The sequence below is a fragment of the Lycium barbarum genome, chromosome 6 (genome assembly GCF_019175385.1).
Source record: "Lycium barbarum isolate Lr01 chromosome 6, ASM1917538v2, whole genome shotgun sequence".
Taxonomy (NCBI): Eukaryota; Viridiplantae; Streptophyta; class Magnoliopsida; order Solanales; family Solanaceae; genus Lycium; species Lycium barbarum.
This window is the reverse complement of record NC_083342.1, coordinates 94,446,633-94,466,028: the sequence shown is the minus strand read 5'-3', so window position 1 is coordinate 94,466,028 and position 19,396 is coordinate 94,446,633. Positions and strand designations below refer to the sequence as shown.

General features: G+C 36.3%; 1 protein-coding gene across 2 annotated transcripts in view; it reads right to left on the bottom strand.

Moving 5' to 3' along the window:
• Window positions 1-1,000: 1,000 nt before the first annotated feature.
• LOC132644875 (uncharacterized) overlaps window positions 1,001-19,396 on the bottom strand; it is a 32,953-nt gene continuing 14,557 nt past the window's right edge. Inside the window, exons 7-19 of one of the 2 annotated variants that reach the window (XM_060361527.1) lie at window positions 18,979-19,105; window positions 12,723-12,856; window positions 12,573-12,632; window positions 12,066-12,301; window positions 10,697-11,126; window positions 8,756-9,079; window positions 8,032-8,631; window positions 7,776-7,949; window positions 6,140-6,370; window positions 5,777-6,060; window positions 4,796-5,080; window positions 2,411-2,533; window positions 1,001-1,688 (exon numbers count right to left, since the gene is read on the bottom strand). In XM_060361527.1, coding sequence (XP_060217510.1) covers window positions 1,556-1,688; window positions 2,411-2,533; window positions 4,796-5,080; window positions 5,777-6,060; window positions 6,140-6,370; window positions 7,776-7,949; window positions 8,032-8,631; window positions 8,756-9,079; window positions 10,697-11,126; window positions 12,066-12,301; window positions 12,573-12,632; window positions 12,723-12,856; window positions 18,979-19,105 — 3,141 coding nt within the window. In that variant the 3' untranslated portion in view covers window positions 1,001-1,555. The remainder of the gene's footprint in view (window positions 1,689-2,410; window positions 2,534-4,795; window positions 5,081-5,776; window positions 6,061-6,139; window positions 6,371-7,775; window positions 7,950-8,031; window positions 8,632-8,755; window positions 9,080-10,696; window positions 11,127-12,065; window positions 12,302-12,572; window positions 12,633-12,722; window positions 12,857-18,978; window positions 19,106-19,396) is intronic. The other variant, XM_060361528.1, reaches the window with a different exon arrangement.

The following is a 19,396-nucleotide window of genomic DNA, read 5'->3' as shown; positions in this document are numbered from 1 at the left end:
CAATCAATGTCAACATGCTTCGTCCGCTCATGAAATACTGGGTTCTTTGCGATATGAAAAAGATAACAAAAGAAGGAAAAGATTAAACTGAAGAACAAAGGATCGATTTTGCTCTGATACCATGAAAGAGTGAACAAGAGAAAAATATTTGTGAAAAATTTCTTTCTGTGTTATTGCTTGGGACTGTACAAGATTTATACAAAAATAGAATGAAAATCTGCTAACAATAGTACATAGTTGTCCTATTCCTATTGGCCTAACTGTAACAAACATTGTGGAAGGAATTTTATTAACATATGTGGCAAAGTAAATAAAAGTTAATTACTAAATAGCTGGCACATGATGTGCACATGACTGCTACTAGAATGTTCTCAGCTAATGTCTTGAAACCTTTCCACGTAGCAACTAGAAGAGTGACCTGAGTCAAATAGTCTTTTCTCTTTGTTTGTATTAATTCCTAAATCAAAACATATTGCAGCCTTCATCTTCTCTTCTTTCTTACAATGTTGATGAAGTGTCTTTCTTTAATGGTGATTGAGATGTAGGGTCACCAACACACACAAGCTGACCTGAGAACCACTTAAAAAAGTCCTAAAATTTCGTTGATGGTCAATCATCTTTTTATAACTGAGACATTTCTGAATACGTTTAGTGCACAGTTCAAATTGGATAATTAATGAACCCATCCTTCCCTTCTCCACTTACTACTAGATTTTTTGTAACCGACAAAAAAAAAAAAAAAAAAAAAAAAACCTAACCACCATCAACTCTCACAATCTGCCCACACCCCGCTTTAAAACTCTATTTACAAACAGCTAAGTCACAATAATACATTTTTTAATTTTCAAATTTATGAAAAAAAAATCTCAATTTTACTCCAATGACATCTTGTCGAAATAAATTTGGATTCAAAAGCTGGAAACAAAAAAAGAAATTCAGAAAAATCTTTGCACCATTTTTGTTTGAAACAAATACAGGGATCTCTTAGTTGTCCGGTGACTAGTCTTAACAGTCTCGTTGCAACTCATATACAACCAATAGTTATGTCTATAAAGTTTACGTTTATGACCTGTCAAGGCAATTAAATCCATGTCTGTACGAAGCAGCTTCTATACATGTCAATAGTTATTAACACGTAACATGACACTACATCTGCAACTAGGATACTACTTTATATTTCTCTGCATATACACAGAAAAGCTAGTATACACATACATCGGTTCGGAAGCTAACTTTACAGTTTGATCACTAGAGTACTGAATTATTCCTTAACTTGCAACTTTGACCCACCTTAACCTACAAAGTTTCCTTATGTTACACATGGCAATAGTTCTTTCAAATCATCTTGACATCTGTTGCTTCAGTCTAACAATTTGTGTCCTCTTTGCTTGGCTGCAGCACGGCCGTCTATCTTCTGAACGAATTAAATGCTATAGCTAGCAGCTCCTTTCGAAAAATGATAAATCAGCAACTTCTCAATCTGATCAACTTTATTCCAAATCTCTGCGAGTTTGTAGATATGCACACAGAGGATATGTGTTAGACATTATCCTTATTATATGTCGATTCTAAGGTTATCACATAGGTGGCCAAGCTCAGGTCTTGCGTCCATCCATTCACTAAATGTTATCTCAGCTGGAGAACAGCAGTAGAGATAGGATCTAAATGTGATCAGGAAAAAATATCGCCTGCAAAAAAGAAAAGAAATAAAACTGTTATTTAAAACAGTTCAAAATTTTTGCCTGTTTCGCACCAAAACACCTTAATTATAATGTCTACCGGCCATTGCTCTGGGAAAAGGGATACTTAGTCCACCCACTGAAATTGGACCAAATAGCAATTCAATTTCTCAATAGAACCTTTCCATTCCAAGGAAGAGGCTAATTGTATATGACAATATATCATATGAATGAAATATGGGCTTCTCAAGGATAAAATCTTTAGTCAGTTATTTCATGGTAACTCACAGTCCAGATTATGTCTTATGTCATGTTGCTCGGGCGCTTCAAAAATGTCAACGGGTGCGTGTCGGATTCTCTAGAAGTAGTGTATTTTTTGAGAATCCGACACGGGTGCAGTATCGAAAGTGAAGAGTCCGCGCAACTTAGCTATTTTAGTTTGTCCCGCGCTCCGTCCACTTTCTAGAAGGAAAAATTTTCCCCACTTTCTAACAAATTTTCAATATTTTATACGTATTTCTGCTGCACAATGGAAGTTCGGTTTATATGCATTTCTGCAGCACAATAGAACTTTCAGCTTAATCTTAATCAAGCATTCAAAGGAGGACTTCGAAGATGGTGTAGGGGCAGTATGTTTGTTCCTTGAAAACTAAGCATATTCTGTTCTCTGATTCTCCCTTTCATTTTTATCAACAAATTCTTCATTTAAAAAGAGATGGCTGAGAATCAACCTTAAAGCTCTAATGCCCATATCCATGAGGTATGCTCGACGTTCTTCATCTCCATCTAAGTTCCTTTCCAGCTCCTGTGAATATTGAACTATATCTTCTCGTAAATGACCTGCACCTGCACACCTTTGAAAAGTTGAAAGAAAGACTGTCAGAGAAAATATTCAGAGTAACAGTGGCTAGCAATTCAGTTGATCTAAGCCTTCAAGATCAAACTACTTAGATCAATTCCTACTTACACCATATCAAAGTAGAAGTATGACTTGAGCCTACCTATAAGTACCAAAATTCAGTTTTTTCTATTAGTTTCGAACTTAAGAAGCTGGTCAGAATGATCCTCCCACTTCCTGCTGTACAAAAAGCCATCCTCTCTTCTTTTTTGACAAGGTAAATAATAATTTTATTAATAATGAGAAAATATCCAGTGCACAAGAAGTACACTGATTATTGAAGTAGAGAATTTACAACATAATATGACTCCCCAAACGACACCCAATCTTCTATACGAACTGGATTCTAGAACTTCATCGGTGCACCAAGAAGAAATTAGAACTGAGAGACTATTCCTCAAATGCAAATAATCATTTTCTATCCCATTGAAAGCTCCCCAATTTCATTACTTCCACAGGACCCACATGAGTGCTAGCCGAGCAACATTCCAGTCTCGACACCTTATCTAAATTTTCAGCTGAAGAGTGCTTCCTTCACGATGTCCAACATTGCCCTTTACAGCCCGAGCCATGTCAAATCTCGCACTACAACCGAATTGCCATCGGACAAGGTAGGAGGAGCCTGTGGTTCACATCTTCACCTTAACAATTGCATTTGAAGCACCAACTGACATATGTAATCCGCCTCTTTTTCAAATTCTCAAATGTCAATATTGCTCCACTCGCTGCCCAAAAAAGTAAAAAAGAACACCTTTTGCTGAGGAATCCATACTGAGAAAGTATGGAAAACGGAAAACCTAATTCCTCCCTCAACAACAGCTTATGATAATTTGACTTTACTCAAAACAAACAATTTTTCCCAACCCCTACCTCCATGAGTCCTGATTAGCATGAAATGTGCTTTTGCTTGTCAAGCATTTCTACTAGGCATTGGAATTTGGCTACTTCCCAGTCCTGAAGGTTTATCCTGATTTTGTACGGGCAATATTACATAAGAGAAAAAAGTAGAAACTCTTTCCAATCCTATAAGGACTCTAATAAGCTAAGTATTGATTCTGCTTCATTTAAGAAGTCCGCCTTACACCAAAAGGAAAACAAAGTATACAATTGAACTTGATCCTAAGAAAGCCAAGGTAGATCTATTTGTCTGTTCTACCAAGGAATTATTTCATTAATAATGGTAAAAGCTCCAATATACAAGAAGTATACCAAAAAATGGAGAACGTACAAAAATAAATGGTTCTCTGCAGTAAAAGACACCCATCCTTCATTAGAAATAAGAAGCTAGTGGTACACCAAAGAGAAAGTTAAGAGATTATTCTTCAGATGTACAAAATCAAGCTCACTTCGTTCAAAAGCTCTTCCATTTCGCTCTCCATACTACCCACATTAAAGCCAATGAAGCAATATACCATGCCCTACGTCTTCTCTTCTGTCATCTAAAATCCCAACTGAATATAACATCCTTCACCGTAAACAGCATGGTTCAAAAGCAAACCACCCCAAATCTTCCACCAAAGTTGTGAAGCTATCTAAGCCTTCACCGTACCCGGCATGGTCCAAAGCCAAACCATCTTAGACTCTTCCACTATAGTTGCGAAGCTATCTAACCAATGCAATAAAAGGTGGTCCACAGACCACATCCTTTCCTGTATTTTTGCACATGAAACACCAATATAAGTGCTCCTCCTCTTCCTCAAGTTTTCAGCAGTCAGAATCACTCCTTTAGCCGCCAACCATACAAAAAAAATACACATCTTTCTCGAGCTGTTGGGGATCCAAACAGATAGGCATGGGAAGATTTGTACATCTTTATTAAGAAACGTACCATAGTAAGACGACTTTACCAGAAACGAGCACCCTTCCCTAGGCCTTATAACCTATACCACGGGTCACTGCATCCCTCTCAATATCTCCTCTTATCTTGGAGTAATAGTTTTACCCAATTCCCCTAGTATACACATATCTTAATAAGCATTAAAGGATATACTTGATTCACTAATTGTCTTCACCCAAAAATCAGATAAGTTCAGTCACTAGTTCCTTTACTGTTGATTGGAGAATTCCTAATTGAATCTAAATATTCCTTAAAAAATTTATGGTATGAGTATGAAATCTATGCCCTCAACTAATCTCCTGTATAGTACTTCAGGTGACTGGACTGCTAAAGGAAGCTAGAAGAAAACCCATGCATTTATGTATAGTAGACGATGCGTACCTTTCTATTAAAGCATCAACATCTGTCTTGCTCTCAGGCCCGTGCACAAGAACCCTAGTGAGGCTTAATATGTCCCGATAGTCACCCATTCTCCGTGCTTCTTCATCAGAAATTTGAACATTGAAATTCTCTAGAGGTGGACATGGAAGAACAGTACTTTCCAATGGTCGATGAATATCTAATGAAAACTTAGCCTCAACTTCAAGCCTTAAACAAATAATAGCCATTGCATAAGCAATCCCTCCAAATCCAGTGTGTGATACAAAAAGGTAAGATCCTGCAGCACTGTTTAGAGACAGGGAAAAGGAAAAACATTTAGTTCAATTTTCCTTCGAATGAGAACGTAGAAAAGGAAGTCACTGATTAATAACTATCAAATAAATTCTTCACCAACACAGGTAAAAAAAAAAATCATCACTAGATTTGCCCTTTGGCAGTCAATCACATGCACCTGACTCAGAATAGATTTTTTCTCTGGATTCGAAGAGACTACGAAAAAAGAAGAAGCACGTTACAACATTTATCTTATCAAAAAATGAACGATTAAATCTTCTCAAACACCAAATCAAGCCAGACAACTCCAGGAATGTAGCTTTCGCGTCACTAACTAGTATAAATTGGCAATGACAAGTTAATGATAGTTCGATCAAGATTCTTAAGCTCACAATTATAAGAACATAATATAGCAAGGCATATCATATTATTTCCAATTGGACATTCTCCGAGATATAGTAGAGTTGCTAGCAACAAGCCATTCCACAGGCATGATTTTACTTCAAGATCTATTGCAATCTGTCAATGTCATGGTAATGGCTGCAGAAGGACAAGAAGGTATCCAGCTTTCATATACAATCAATGAATTATGCCTCAGTCCTAATATGCCAACTTTTCCCTCACAACAACGACTAGTGAATATTTGAATGACCTGTCTCAAAAGTTGAAGACATTTAAATGTTCCGCAAATTAGGTGCTGCCACTTACTCATCTTTACAGTATTGGATAGCATCAATATCCGAAGACAGCGCTTCTTTCTCTCTAGTCAATGGTATCCTCCTATAGGTTATGTCATACCCTTCATGCTTCAGGCTTGCATATACCTCAGCAGGAGTCTTAACATCATCTACGAATATGTTCTCCCAATATCCAATGATACTAACTTGATTTGAAGTTGGGCTATACTCTTCACGATGCAAAAGCATCCTACCACCAGATTGTCTAATCTCACATTGGATGTCATCTTTTAACCGTGCCTCCAAGTGTTCCACCTGTGGGGAAAATGAAGTTAAATAGTTAATAAAATCATCATATCCATTGTTTGAAAGGGAAATTTGATTAAAGACTGACCAATGGACCAGTGATTCCAACATGCTTCAAGGATTCAACAGGCTTATTCAATTCTCTAAGAACAAAAGGTGTTCCATTGATATAAACAACAGCCTCTTCTCTCAGATCAGTTAAAATTACTCTTTTAGCAAATCCTTCTTTTGACGTCTGCTTTGCACCAAGGTAAGTTAACATCTCCTTTGCACCTGCAATTGTAGGTGTTGCCATGCTATAAATGGGGTATCCATCAACCTAAAAAGAATGAAAAATTCAGTAAGAATTTCAAGTTTCAGCCATGAAATAAAGCTCAAAATTCACAAATTTGAAAATCTATGCTTATTCACTACAAAATTATGTCCTTAGCCTCTACCTTTTTCCAGTCAGTGAATTCTACTCTTCCATTTACAAGGTCAAGTAAGTGCATTGCACGAGGATGACATTTGCAAATGTGAAAAAGTTTACCCTATACAATTAGGTAAAAGTTTTGAATATTTTATCTATTTATCTGTGACCTGATTTCTGCCTGATTAGATGGTCCACGCCATGACAATTTGGATTATGGAGATTTTTATAGAAATCTATAAAGATAGCGGAGGATTAGCCAACCCCCTACGGAATCGTAGATTGATTAGGGGAAGAACACTTTGGACCTCTTTGTTTGACCCATTCTTTAGACACTGCTTGGTAAGGTTTGACTAAAGTTTTATACTTTCGATAGTTGTTGACAGTCTCTTCTGTAATATTCTTAAGCATAGTAATTTTCTGCTTCCCTGATCTTGCTGTTCCATCGTCTTTCATTACTGGCTTTACATTTAGATCTCTAATAGTAGCAGAGAGATAAACCAGCCCCATACTGCATCGCTAAATGGGGTACAATACTTCGGACTTCTTTGTTTGACCCTATTTTTGTACACTGCTCTGGTTAGTCTTGTGTAGCAGCTTTTTAAACTCTCCATTGTGGTTGACAGCCTCTTTTGTACTCATCTTCTATGTAGCTGCTTCTCTGCTCTTGGTGTGCCTCTGTTTTCCATTTAGGGTTTACTTGTCGTTTAGTGCTTTCATTTTCTAATATTCTAGTACAGTTGGGAAAAATAGCAATCCAACAAATCAAGCCATAATCATGGACTATCTTCTCTCTTTTTTTGTTTCTTGTGTGTTATTTTGTGGGTATATTCTCTCTCCGGTTTCCTGTGTGTATTTGCATTTCATCAGAGTATTCACTCACATTTTTGCATTGATCCTAATTTTCTCAAGTCTATTTATGTATTGGTCTCGCGCCCAATATGGGCAACCAAAAAAATATGTTAAGTTAAACTTAGTAACAACACATTTACAGATGTAACATAATACTCTATATATGAATGTATGCTAAAAAAAAATTGAAACAGAAAAAAAAAAAAAAATTAGCATACACTAATATACTGTATGCTAAAATTGTCTCAAAGCATTATTACTCTATCTAGTTGCAAATTATTCTTTGCCATATGATGTTTATGTCACTTGGTTTCAAATCTATGTCATGAAAATTTTGGGGGAAAACATGGCATATCTCTATCATAAAGGCCCTAAACAGAAGCATAACTATCTCCCTATTAGGCATGTGAAATAAAAATTCAGCTTCTCTTATTGTCCTGACAATAGTGGATATTTAGCATACCTTGTAAACATGAGGAGCACCGTGAATTTGTATGTGACTAGAAGTTCTTTGGCCAGGAAAGAAATACATCTTGAGAATAGACCCTTTCCCAAGAACAGAGCCATTCCGGTCTTTCACAATAGCTTCCATAACAGCATCCCCGTGCTGTGACTCATGGGGAGCTCTTAGTTCCTCCTGCACTAACAATTATAACAGAATCAAATCGAGCTTCAAACGAATCCATAACCATGAGACAGACAGATGTCAGAAGCATTACAGGGATGGTAAAGAATCTCCCAGGCCTTAATCTAATTGACCACTTCATTGCTTGAACCTCCGGCCTCTTGTGCAGCCAATCTTTGAATGACATCCTCGATTCGCCTTGTCCACAAAATCCATCAAATGCTTCGCTGCCAAGATATGCAGCAAAAGCAATCAAACGAAAATATCTTTCCAAGTATTCAGCACCACGATTTAGTGCTACTTTTCTGTCTCTAGGCTCATTATGCTGCTGATTAAACAACTCTCTGTATTGCAAGACCGCTTGGCGTATGTTCTGCAGAGCTGAACATCGATCAATAATAGCATCTAAGGCCTCTCGGCATTCCACCCCATTATCAAACAATCTTGTTATTTTCGAGAGCAACAGGATGTCATTTATCCCAAATGTGTCATTTGTATGTGTTTGAGGTCTACTTTTCAATACTAATGATGCAGGTGGATGGGCTTGGCCTTCATTTTCATCACCGCTTGACATACCACCACCTAAATCAAGATTTGATGCATCATGCAATACTCTAATGGGTCTCCCACAATCAATACGTAATTTCAAAAGGCATGCAGTTACAGTTCCAGTAGTAGTCCTCCCTATACCCATCTGTGATAGCAGAAATAAGTAAAATCAGCATCATCTGTTTGGAGCCAAATGTCTCAGAAAATACAAGTAAATAGAAGAAGAAGAAGAAGAAGAAGAAGAAGAAGAAGAAGAATTTATACGTTACCTGGCAATTAAAGACAAAAGCAGTATCCTTGGAAGCAGACGCTATATTAAAAGACAATACATCGAAGTCAGAACTTTTGGGAGCTTTGCCATCAGTGATTGGAACACGAGCATACTTTATAGGAAAACCATCAGCCTCCAAGCACTTAAAGACCTCCACGGGAGTTTGAACTGCATCAGAGCTCACATGTTCCCAAGCATCAAATATTTGACCGTCATCAGTTTCATGAATAACCATTATTGCTCCTTGATAACGGTCAGCTTCTCGCATAATGTCATCCTTTAATCGAGCTTCCATTTTTTCCACTCTTTCACGATCAATCCCCTAAATCCATGTAGTTGTAATTAGCCAGTTTAATCATCATGACTCGAAATCACAAGTAATAGAGGAGTCAAGACCCCAAAGCAGACCAACTTAAAAGAAGTATCTTGTATTTCAGCAAACATTGTAATACGAAAAGCCCTTGCAGTAAAAATCAAAATATTGTATACCGCAAAAAACAAAATAAGGCTTTAAAGCTAGAAAACAGGAACTTTAACAACTTCCAAGTGAAAGATAAATTCGTTACTGTAACACAAGCGTACTTCAAAACAGAACTACCTGTACCATTTGAAATCTACCTTGGAACGAACTCCAATTTATGCAATCTGATTATTCAATACGAAGGAAGTACTAATTAGATTGTCATGTTTGATAAAATAATATCAGCCAAAGGCTCAAAAAAGGACTTAAAGCAAAGGTATTTGCACTATGTTCTACTCCCTCCGTGTCAATTTATGTTAATTTGACTAGGCACGTAGTTTAAGAAAATAAGGGAGACTTTTGAATCTTGTGGTTTTATACTGAACATGCGTGCAATGTACCAAAATGCCCTTTGTGGTCTTAAACATTCCATGTAGGATGTTGGAACAAAAGAGTTACTAAATATAGAAAATATTATTGTTTTTTAAACGGACTAAAAAAGAAAGTAAGACATGTAAATTGAAACAAGGGGAGTATACTGAGATCTCATTGGAATTAATATCAATAAGAATATCTTCTATAATTAATAGCATGTGACACAAGAAATTGCAAGAACTTTAAAAGGTAGTAAAATAAAAAGTTATAATCAAACAAAAGTTCCATGATCTACTTTTCTTGATTTTTATGTGAAAAAAAAAAAAAAAAAAAAGAAAGAAGAAGCTGCATTCTTCCAAAGAGAGAAAACCAAAAGGTAGTGGAATTGCTTCTGGCAGCACAATAGAAGTCTAAAAATTTGGCATAAAGCTTCAACAGTTGCACCAACAGCAATTTTTTTTTTTTTTTTGGATGAAGTAAGTGGTATTAATCAAAGGCATCAAGAAGATGCAAGAATTACAAGATATAGCATTTGAGCTTACACCAAAAAAAAAAAAAAAAAAGAGAGAAGACTGCTGGCTGTACAAATATCTAAGCCAGAACTAATGGGCTAGTAAAATCCAAAAGTTGTTCCGCATTACCAACAGGGACCAATTCTTGCTTTCAAAAGACCTAAAGGCGTTGACACCCCATCAAAACATCTCCTAGTCCTTTCTAACCAAATACACCAAAATATACAAGCTGGTACCATGTTCCAGATCTGCTTGATGGCTTTGTCAACTCTCCATAGATTCCAGCTCTCATAAGCTTCCTTTAATTTATATTATATGGATTCAAGTAAGAGTTTTAGAAACGAGGACCAAGTACGAGTACCCTAGACAAGTATGGATCTGATACAGGTCCATCCAAATTTTGATTGTTTTGTACATATTGTAAAGGATCCATATAATGTTACTAAATCATGTCCAAAAAATGATACCATTCAATGTCACACACATTTGGCAACGGTATGTCAATGCAAAATGAAGGGTTTATGCATCATCAGCAGTAATGAGGTCCAACAGAAGTTATTTATCTAACATTTGCATGAAATTGCATTCATACCGTGTATTCAAGCATATTTTTGTATGGCCTTTCAACCTCACGGAGCACAAATGGTTTTCCATTGATGTAAATAACAGGTTCTTCTCTCATATTGTGCCAGAAAACTGGACGTCCACCTTTGGAGCTACCAATCCTTTGAATTACAGATCGAATCCCACTGACAGTTGGATTTGCAACACCATACACAGGAAATCCTGGAATTTCTCTAAAGTTAGGAGCACCTTCTAATATTTCTGGCAAGTCAGGATGTTGACAGCCAGGACAGTGGTCACTCTTAAGAACAGTTTGAGGTCCAAGAACCTCTCCGTTCCTCAAAGCTGCTACTTGCCCCATCTCAGAAGGGCGAGTATCCGCAGTGTCAACTAATTTATCAAGAGAAGATTTTAGGCTCGTGTAGCCAAGTGCTCCCATTGGGTCTCTCCTTAGCAACCTGCAGCCAACTCTAGCATATAAGTTATCCAATAATACAGGATTTCTTTGGGCTTCTACAGTAAAAAAGCATCCCTTTGGAGCACATACAAGTGTTCACAAAGTTCTATTAACACTAGTCCAACGTCAAGAAACTTAAACTAGTGTATATAGTAATATCTATTTCAATACAAACCACCATCCCCACAGATGAGATGTTATACGGAAGGCTTCATTACATTAAAATAAATTTAAGGAAATCAGACCATCAGCCACATATGGAAAGTAACTAGATCAATGTAACGCATAGTAGTGATCACTTAGTAAACTTGAGAGGCTTCTCAAAGTTCAGATCCATAAGTTTACAGAGCTGTTTCTACCTTCCCTCTCCGAATACAATCCCCAAGCCCCAAGCCCCAAGCCAAATAACTTAAAGGGAACTAAGACAGGACCAATTGAACATATTTAGTGATTGCATAGATTTTCTTGAGCAATATCAAAGTTAATTTTCTCCATATAATATTGATAGCTTAGAATACTTAAATATTTAATGAACAAGTAGATTGCATGGCTGCTAGGGTGATCAAGTGCAATTCAACAACTGAACTGAAAACCAGTTTAGTATATAGAGATCAGATGTCAAATTTGGCCAAATTATGTTCGCTTTCTGGAGGTATCTCTTTAACTTCTCACATAAATATCGGACAATTCAAATTATGCAAGCTTACAAGAGTTTTTCAGGCCTAACAACAAATGTATACACAAGAATCAGTGATAAAATACTGACACAAAAAAAGGTGTAAGATAACCACCTGAAAGAGTCAGTTATAGCAGTAATATTTATGTGTCAAAAAAGATAAAAGAGTAAAAACAATAATAAGAATAACTATGACAAAAGTGGCAACATAAAATCATGTAAGGCAAGCACTTTAAACACAATAGCAGAATGCTTTATCCTTACCGGCGGATTATACTATACAACTCCGGTCTTGCTTTCATCCAATCACTAAAGCTGCAATGAGCAGGGAGAGTAGAAAAAAGTGCATCTCGTTGTGTATGGAGATACACAGCAAAACATATGAGGAAGTAATATCTTTCTAAGTACTCCACAAAAAACGAAAGTGCTGCCTCTTTCTTCATCTCATCAGGTTGGCGCAAAATGCTATTGCGATAGATGGCAATAGCTTCACGTAAATTCTGCAAGTAGATGCACATATTAAATTTAAATGGAAAATTTGCATCATAATTTTTTTTATCTCAGACCCACACAAAAAGAAACTGCAAATGTTCTAGCATTCTAAAATGAGATGAAATAAAAGGGATGATAGAAAGATTCTTCATGGATTGTTCTCATCACAAGAAGCAGATCACACCAACAAGAAGACAGCATAGCAAATTGTGCATAAAAAATAACCAAAGGCAAAACATAGTAAAACAAAACATATTCTCACACATAATACAACCCTACCTGCATAGAGGAACATTTGTCTATGACTTTATCCACTTGTCTTTTGCCTTCGACACCGCCCTTTAAAGCATAACTCCAGTCAATATTAAATCAAACAAAATGCCAAATCTGCTAAAATTATTGAAATACAAAGTTACACTGCTTTGCTACCTCTAATACCCGTGTCAAGCTTCTAATTACAGCATATTCCCCTCTACGAATTGCCTCCTCTGAGTTTGCTAATGTGTCATTCAGATTGGAGATGCAGTCAGAAACTCTACCAATGGAATTGCTCCTCGGGATTCCTGTTAGATGAAAACATTTCAATTAATGTTTTCAGGATTCAAAGATTTAAACAGAGAACTGATGAAAACTATAAGAGTGATTCATGCAGACCCGGCAGGTCATACAGGTCTAGAGATTTATCTTTTAGATCAAGTTCTGGGAATCTGCTATCACAGTGTTTTTTGGGTGACAAAGTATTAAAATTTTATTATTGAAGGGCAAAAAATTGCCGATATACTAGTATACACAAAAAGTAGAAAACCTTAAAAAAAGATACGACTTTCTGTAAATGACAGTGCATCACCTAATCATCTATACATATAAGGAACCTCGTGGGCGCTCAAAAAGAAACAGGGACAAGAGGCTATTCTTCAAGTTTACAAAATCATTCCGTCTCCTAAGGGTCCAACTAAACATTACACTTGTTTTCCAGTGGCTGGCAGCATCCACTTAAGTGCAAACCACCAACTGACAATGTAAAATAAGATGGTCCACTTATTCACTCGAGCTTTTACACATAAAACACCAACTGACAAATGTAATCTTCCTCTTCCTCAAATTCTCAATCATCAAGATCATCCCCCTCCCCCAGCTAGCCAAATTAAAAAAAAAAACCTTTTCTGCCCTACGGATCCATATTGGTAGATATGAAAACACAGTCTCCTCCATTACCAAAAGTTTCTCATACTAGGAGCTAACAGAGAAGACACAACTATTCCTAGGCCTCCAACTCCATATATCATGCATTTCCTGTCTTCATGGAGAGAATCAACTATAATTTGAAATTCTGCAACTTACCAGTTTTGTAAGTTTCTCCTCAACACCAAATCGCAGTGAACTTTCACCTTGCAACCTTCGTACCTGTTAAACTAGCATCTCCTTTTAGATTGAAATTATCAGAGCATCGTTCCCACACCACCTATGATACCAAAAATTTACCCAACCCCCATCCCCCGCCTCGAATGATATATTCCCATTAAACTCTTCCCGACTCTTCAATAAGTTCGTCTATATATAGCATCGATATAAAAGTATGACATTCTTAGTCTTTCATCCCACTTCCAAGACCTCATAATTCTCCACGGTCACCTCTCTCCAAAGAGCAAAACCCAAACCTCCATAACCACTTTCCTAGTTAAGTCCACATGAATACTTTCCTGTCATAACAATCTCCGGACTTACCAAAATGATACTTCTGCACCTCATTAGATGAATCTTATAGAGTTTCCCTACGGAGTTTTTCCACGGGATTGTCAAAGCTCAACTTGCAAGTTTTTTTTTTTTTTTTTTTTGAAACAGATAACATTTTGTATTATAGACCAGTACTGGGGAAGTACTGAAAACCCCTTTACAAGAGAAAAAGGAGAAAAGAAAAAAATTAAACAAGAGTCACCGAAGCATAGCTGCAATCCTAAAATGAATCAAGAACATCTAGGATTGTCTCTGTATCCTCAGGGTATGCATTTGTACACCAAAAACAAAGTAGCCTAACACAGGTGAGCTTGATCATCTGAATTGTACTACTTGCAATTACACATGCCTTTTCATCCTCCACTACCCATTTCCCTGTTTCTTTTTAGCCATTTTTACAATTAGAATGGGTTGGGCGGCAATCAGACATATAAAAATGTATGATTATTTCTCATTGTCCAATTAAGCGTATTTCTCTTCTTTTTTTTTTTTTTTTTTTTTTTTTGGGAAAATGGTAATTTTGTATTCTTCAGCATCATGGAGATGCTGGGGACCTTCAAAAGAAAAACAGAGACAGAAATACTTATAGAGATCCTAATAATTCTACCAACTGTTCTGTTTCCTCTGCATCTTTTTCTTTACACCAAAAATAAAAAGATACAATACAATTCCACTTAACCTTCTGAATAGAATTGGACCTATCTTCAAAACTACTATTCCTTTCTTTCCACACTGTCCACCATATGCAGTGTGGGTCCACCATGCCTTCTGGCTCTTACTTCCCCCTCTTCTAATCCAACACTTAGCAGATCTGCAGTATGTTCAGGCATGGTCCACTTTGTTTCTGTGAGACTAAGGAAGATGGCCCAAATCTATGTTGTGAAGCTGCAATGCAAAAATAAATGGTTGTTGGTCTCTTCTATTTCCCCACATGATGAACACCAAGATACTATAGTCATTCCTTTTTTCTTCAGAACTGCATGTGTCAAGCAAGCCCCTCTAGCAACCAACCATGTAAAGCCCTTTACCTTGGTTGGTGCTAAGTTTCTCCAAACCTTTCTCCACAAGCTTTTTTGTCAGTTGTTTTGCTGGTTGCTTTCCATTTTGTAAGCCCTGCTAACAGTGAAAGCCCCATCTTCACTATGTTCCCATTTCAATGAGTCAGGTGCATTGTTGGTGCCAGGAAACATCCCTATTTCTTCTAGCAATTTGGCCACTCTCTCCACTTCCCAATCATTTAGTAGCATCCTAAAAGATAAATCCCAACCCTGTGGTGTCCAACAATCACTGACATTAGCCTCTGGATTGTTGCAAAAAATGAACATATCTGGAAAGGAATCCCTTAGAGGGGTCTGATTATTCCAGGCATCACTGACATTCTCCTAAGTGCGTGAATCAACTACTAGCAGGAATAATGGACTTAACACTGGGACTGTAAACTGATAATGAGTAAACAGAAGCAAAAACCTATGGTTTTCATGAGGTTACGAATAAGACCTGTAATCTGTGTCATAATGAGGCTGGAGTCCCTCACCAGAGACATAGGAATATCATGTTCAATGCTGTCATAGTTAAAGAAAAAGTGTGACTAGAGCCTGTTTATGTTTTTTCTTTCTATGAAATCAAACTTTTTATATGATGGGAAAAATCCCTGCATGGAAGCTGTTAAAAGTCAAGAGAATTAATGCAATTATATGTGAAAGTAGTCTAGATTCATTCTCTGTGTTTAAGTTAGTAGTATAGAATATTCTTTCTCATTCTTTCACAACTGTGAATTTCGGAATTTTAGGTACTTTTTCCTCACGACTAAGTCTTCCTATTTCATGTAGTATATAAGAAGCATATTGTAGGTCTTTCTTAACCAATTCAAGCAAGTTCTCTTTTCTTCTTGTCTATTTTCATATGGTATTAAAGTCTCCACAATTTTGATATAGATTAGTTTCTGAGCACGTGTGTCTCTTAACAGAGTATGAAGCTCCAAAATAAAATGTTCTTATAAGAAAAAAGAGAAACGTGCATGTGATATTTACGGTCAATTAAATCAACCTTGCTAAAAATTTAATCTATTCTTGTTACTCTGTATAATGTTTGGGTGATATGGATTCAAAGAAAAGTAATATTCATGTCGATCTGGAGTACTAAATATGTTCCCCTTTTTGTTTTCCGCGTAAATTAGAATCAGATAACTAACTTCTATAGGAATATATGAAATTAGCAACATCAATCTACATATTGATCATCTCTATAGCCGGTCCAATCAGCTAAAGATAATGCCTTGAGAACTAATCAACTAAAATGAAAATCCTACATAAAACACACCATAGTCAACTATATATAGATATTACCATCAAGGGAAATTCTCATCAACGGTGAGCAAATTAAGGAGGTGAGCTCCTGAGCTTTGTACGTACATAGCATATGGAAAAATGAGGAGACAATATGATTAAATAATAACAAACTAAATATTTATCGACAAAATAGTGGGATGAACCTTCCCCAAAATTGAGGTACTCCAGGATATAGTAGATCAGAGCAGGGAGCACATAGTGACATATACCATGCTCTCCTAAAAGGGAATGATATATATCCACATCATGCAGATTGTTGTGAATAGGAGAATCTCCAAAATGGATGAATACGGCCAGTGTATCATAAGCATGTAGATTAATCTCATAATTCTGATATCAATATAGACATCAATGCCGACGGCTTGTCAGTTGGTACCACAATCCATTATACATAGAGTAATCCAATTAGAATGAATACACTTAATCGAGAATGACCATCTAGAAATAATTTGTAATTATGTAGATGAATTTGGTAAATATATATATATATATATATATATATATATATATATATATATATATATATATATATATTGTTTTATCAATTGCAGCTCTTCCAATTCATCTGTTTAAACTTAAAGAAGAGAAGTTTGGTTGATGTACCCATTAAAGAAAAATCAATTACGTAATTTTTGTTACTGTATTAATGTCAACTCTTCAAGTTCTTCAGGTTTCAGATTCACGAAGAGACGTTTGGTTAGTATGTCGAGTTTTAATTGTACATGGCATTTATTTGTATTTTAAGTATTGTAATAAATTTCAATTACTTCTGTATTTATTTACAATGGTCATGTTTTAGAGGATTTGCACTCAAGCTTAGATGAAATGTTCCCCGGAAAATCGAAAGTCTTACTTAAAGCTAAGCATTAAAGCATATCAATGGGTCGCACATTTGTTTTTGTTTTTAAATTATCTTTACTAGAATGAACATTTACATCTTTGTCCAGAAAAATTTAGAATAATAATTTCGTAAATGGTAAAAAGGTCGTTTAACTTTTGATGGGCATTTTGGTCTTTTAACTTTTTACTTTGTGGCTTCCCAGGCTCATACTTCAAAAAACATTCTTGTCTTTTTATATGATCGCTTCAACGACACTACACTTCTTCTCAGTGACCCTTTCGATGGCTTTGTGTCTCTCTTTGGAGATCCTTCTGGCATCATCTACACAATTTTGGCATCTTTCGGTTGACTTTTTAAGTAAAATATATCCCAAACTTTCTCTCTTTTTTTGCTTCATGAGATAGAGTTCTAGGCGGTGCATCCCAGTGAGAATTGAATTTCCGATTATCATTCCAGAAAGTCTTCTACTATTCTTTTTTGTCATGGTATCAGAGTTTAGGAATTGAGTCTCTCCTCTAAACATTGAACTTCATTATTCTGGAAGAGTCTTCTCTTCCTTTTTCTTCACGTATCAGAATTTGTATATTGAGTCGCTCAGCTAAGCATTAAATTTCCATCGCTATTCCTTAAAAGATTCTTTGTCATCTTTTTCTTCATGGTATTAGAGTTTGGGTATTGAATTCCTCCTGTTAACATTGATTCCGCCATTCCAGTGACTATTCTGGAAAAGTCATTTTCTCTTCTCTCTTGGTATACTTCTTGTATACGGGCTCTTTTTCTGCCCTACTTATAAGAAAATTATTACTTGATAAAAAAAATCAAAGTAAGGTATTGAATCCCTTCCCTGAATAAATAAATTCCAGGTCACTATTTCCAAAAAGGAAAAAAAGAAGGTCCTCCAACTAAAAAGGCTTAATAAAACAGAACCCTAGAACAAGGAGCAAGAGAGATTTTGGTGTATCTGGACAGAAAGGAAGCGAAGATGTTTTGATGGTGCATCAACTCCCATTCACTCTGCAAAGGCTATTTAACCAATTCAGTTGGGAGACTCTTCTTTTTCTTTTTTTTTTATTGGTAGAAGTACTGTATTAAAGAGCACCAAAACTGCTGCAAGGTATTTACATAGGAAAGCCTCGTTGCAGGTTGTCTAATGAGCTCAAAAGTCTATCATGGCCTCTACATCATTTGCAATTGCCATCTTACACCAATAAAACAATAAAGAAATGCATCTGTTCTTAACGCTGATAACAGATTCCTTTTTGCTCTCAAATTTTCTTGTATTCCTTTCTTTCCAGATGATCCACCAGATGGTGACAGGCATTGTATTCCATATCTTTTGCTTGTCCATCACTAGCCCTTTCAAGTACCAACATTTTAGGAGCTCAGTAGTTGGCCTAGGCATTGCCCAGCTAAACCCTATAACGTTCAGAATGAAATGCCAGACGTATATGGTGAAACTGCAGTGAATAAAAAGACGGCATAATCTCTTACCAGTAAACGGCCAAGAAAGTCTTTTAGATTTTGTCAGCTCCCTAACAATTTAGTTTACCTTTCTGTGAGAGAGTCCATTTATATTTTCTAGCACTATGTACTTTTGATTTTCTGCATCCACTGGATGCCATTAATGGAATTACTTACTTCATACCAACCAAAAAAAAAAAAAAAAAAAAAAAAGGAGAATAAAATCTTAGGGCAGGAAATATTTCAAAATTGGACATTGAAGGGAAATGCCAGGTCTGACATGAGAGAAAATAAGAATTACCAGAAGCCCCTATTCGATTAAGGTACACCAATGTAGCAATCACCATTCCTGTAGTTGTTCGCCCACGTCCCATTTGACAATTAAATATAATCTGTGTCTTCACATCAGCTTGAGAAACTCTACGAACCTAAAGATCAAAAGGAGCCAGAAAAACAGGAGTAAGACGAAGCCATATGTTCGAATCAAATCAATGGAAATGTTTTAGAAGAGTGCCTCCACCTTGAAACAGAAATATTTATTTAAACAAAGCACTATTTTAAGAGCGTAAATGTGGTCATAAATACATGTCTGCCATCCATTTTTAGACTACTCGCTTAAAAAAGAAAAAAGTTAAACAACCATATCCTGTCAATATACGCAAAAGAAGTCTGCTTGACGAGTCAAGACAGTTGCTATGCTCTAACAGAAACGTGAAGGG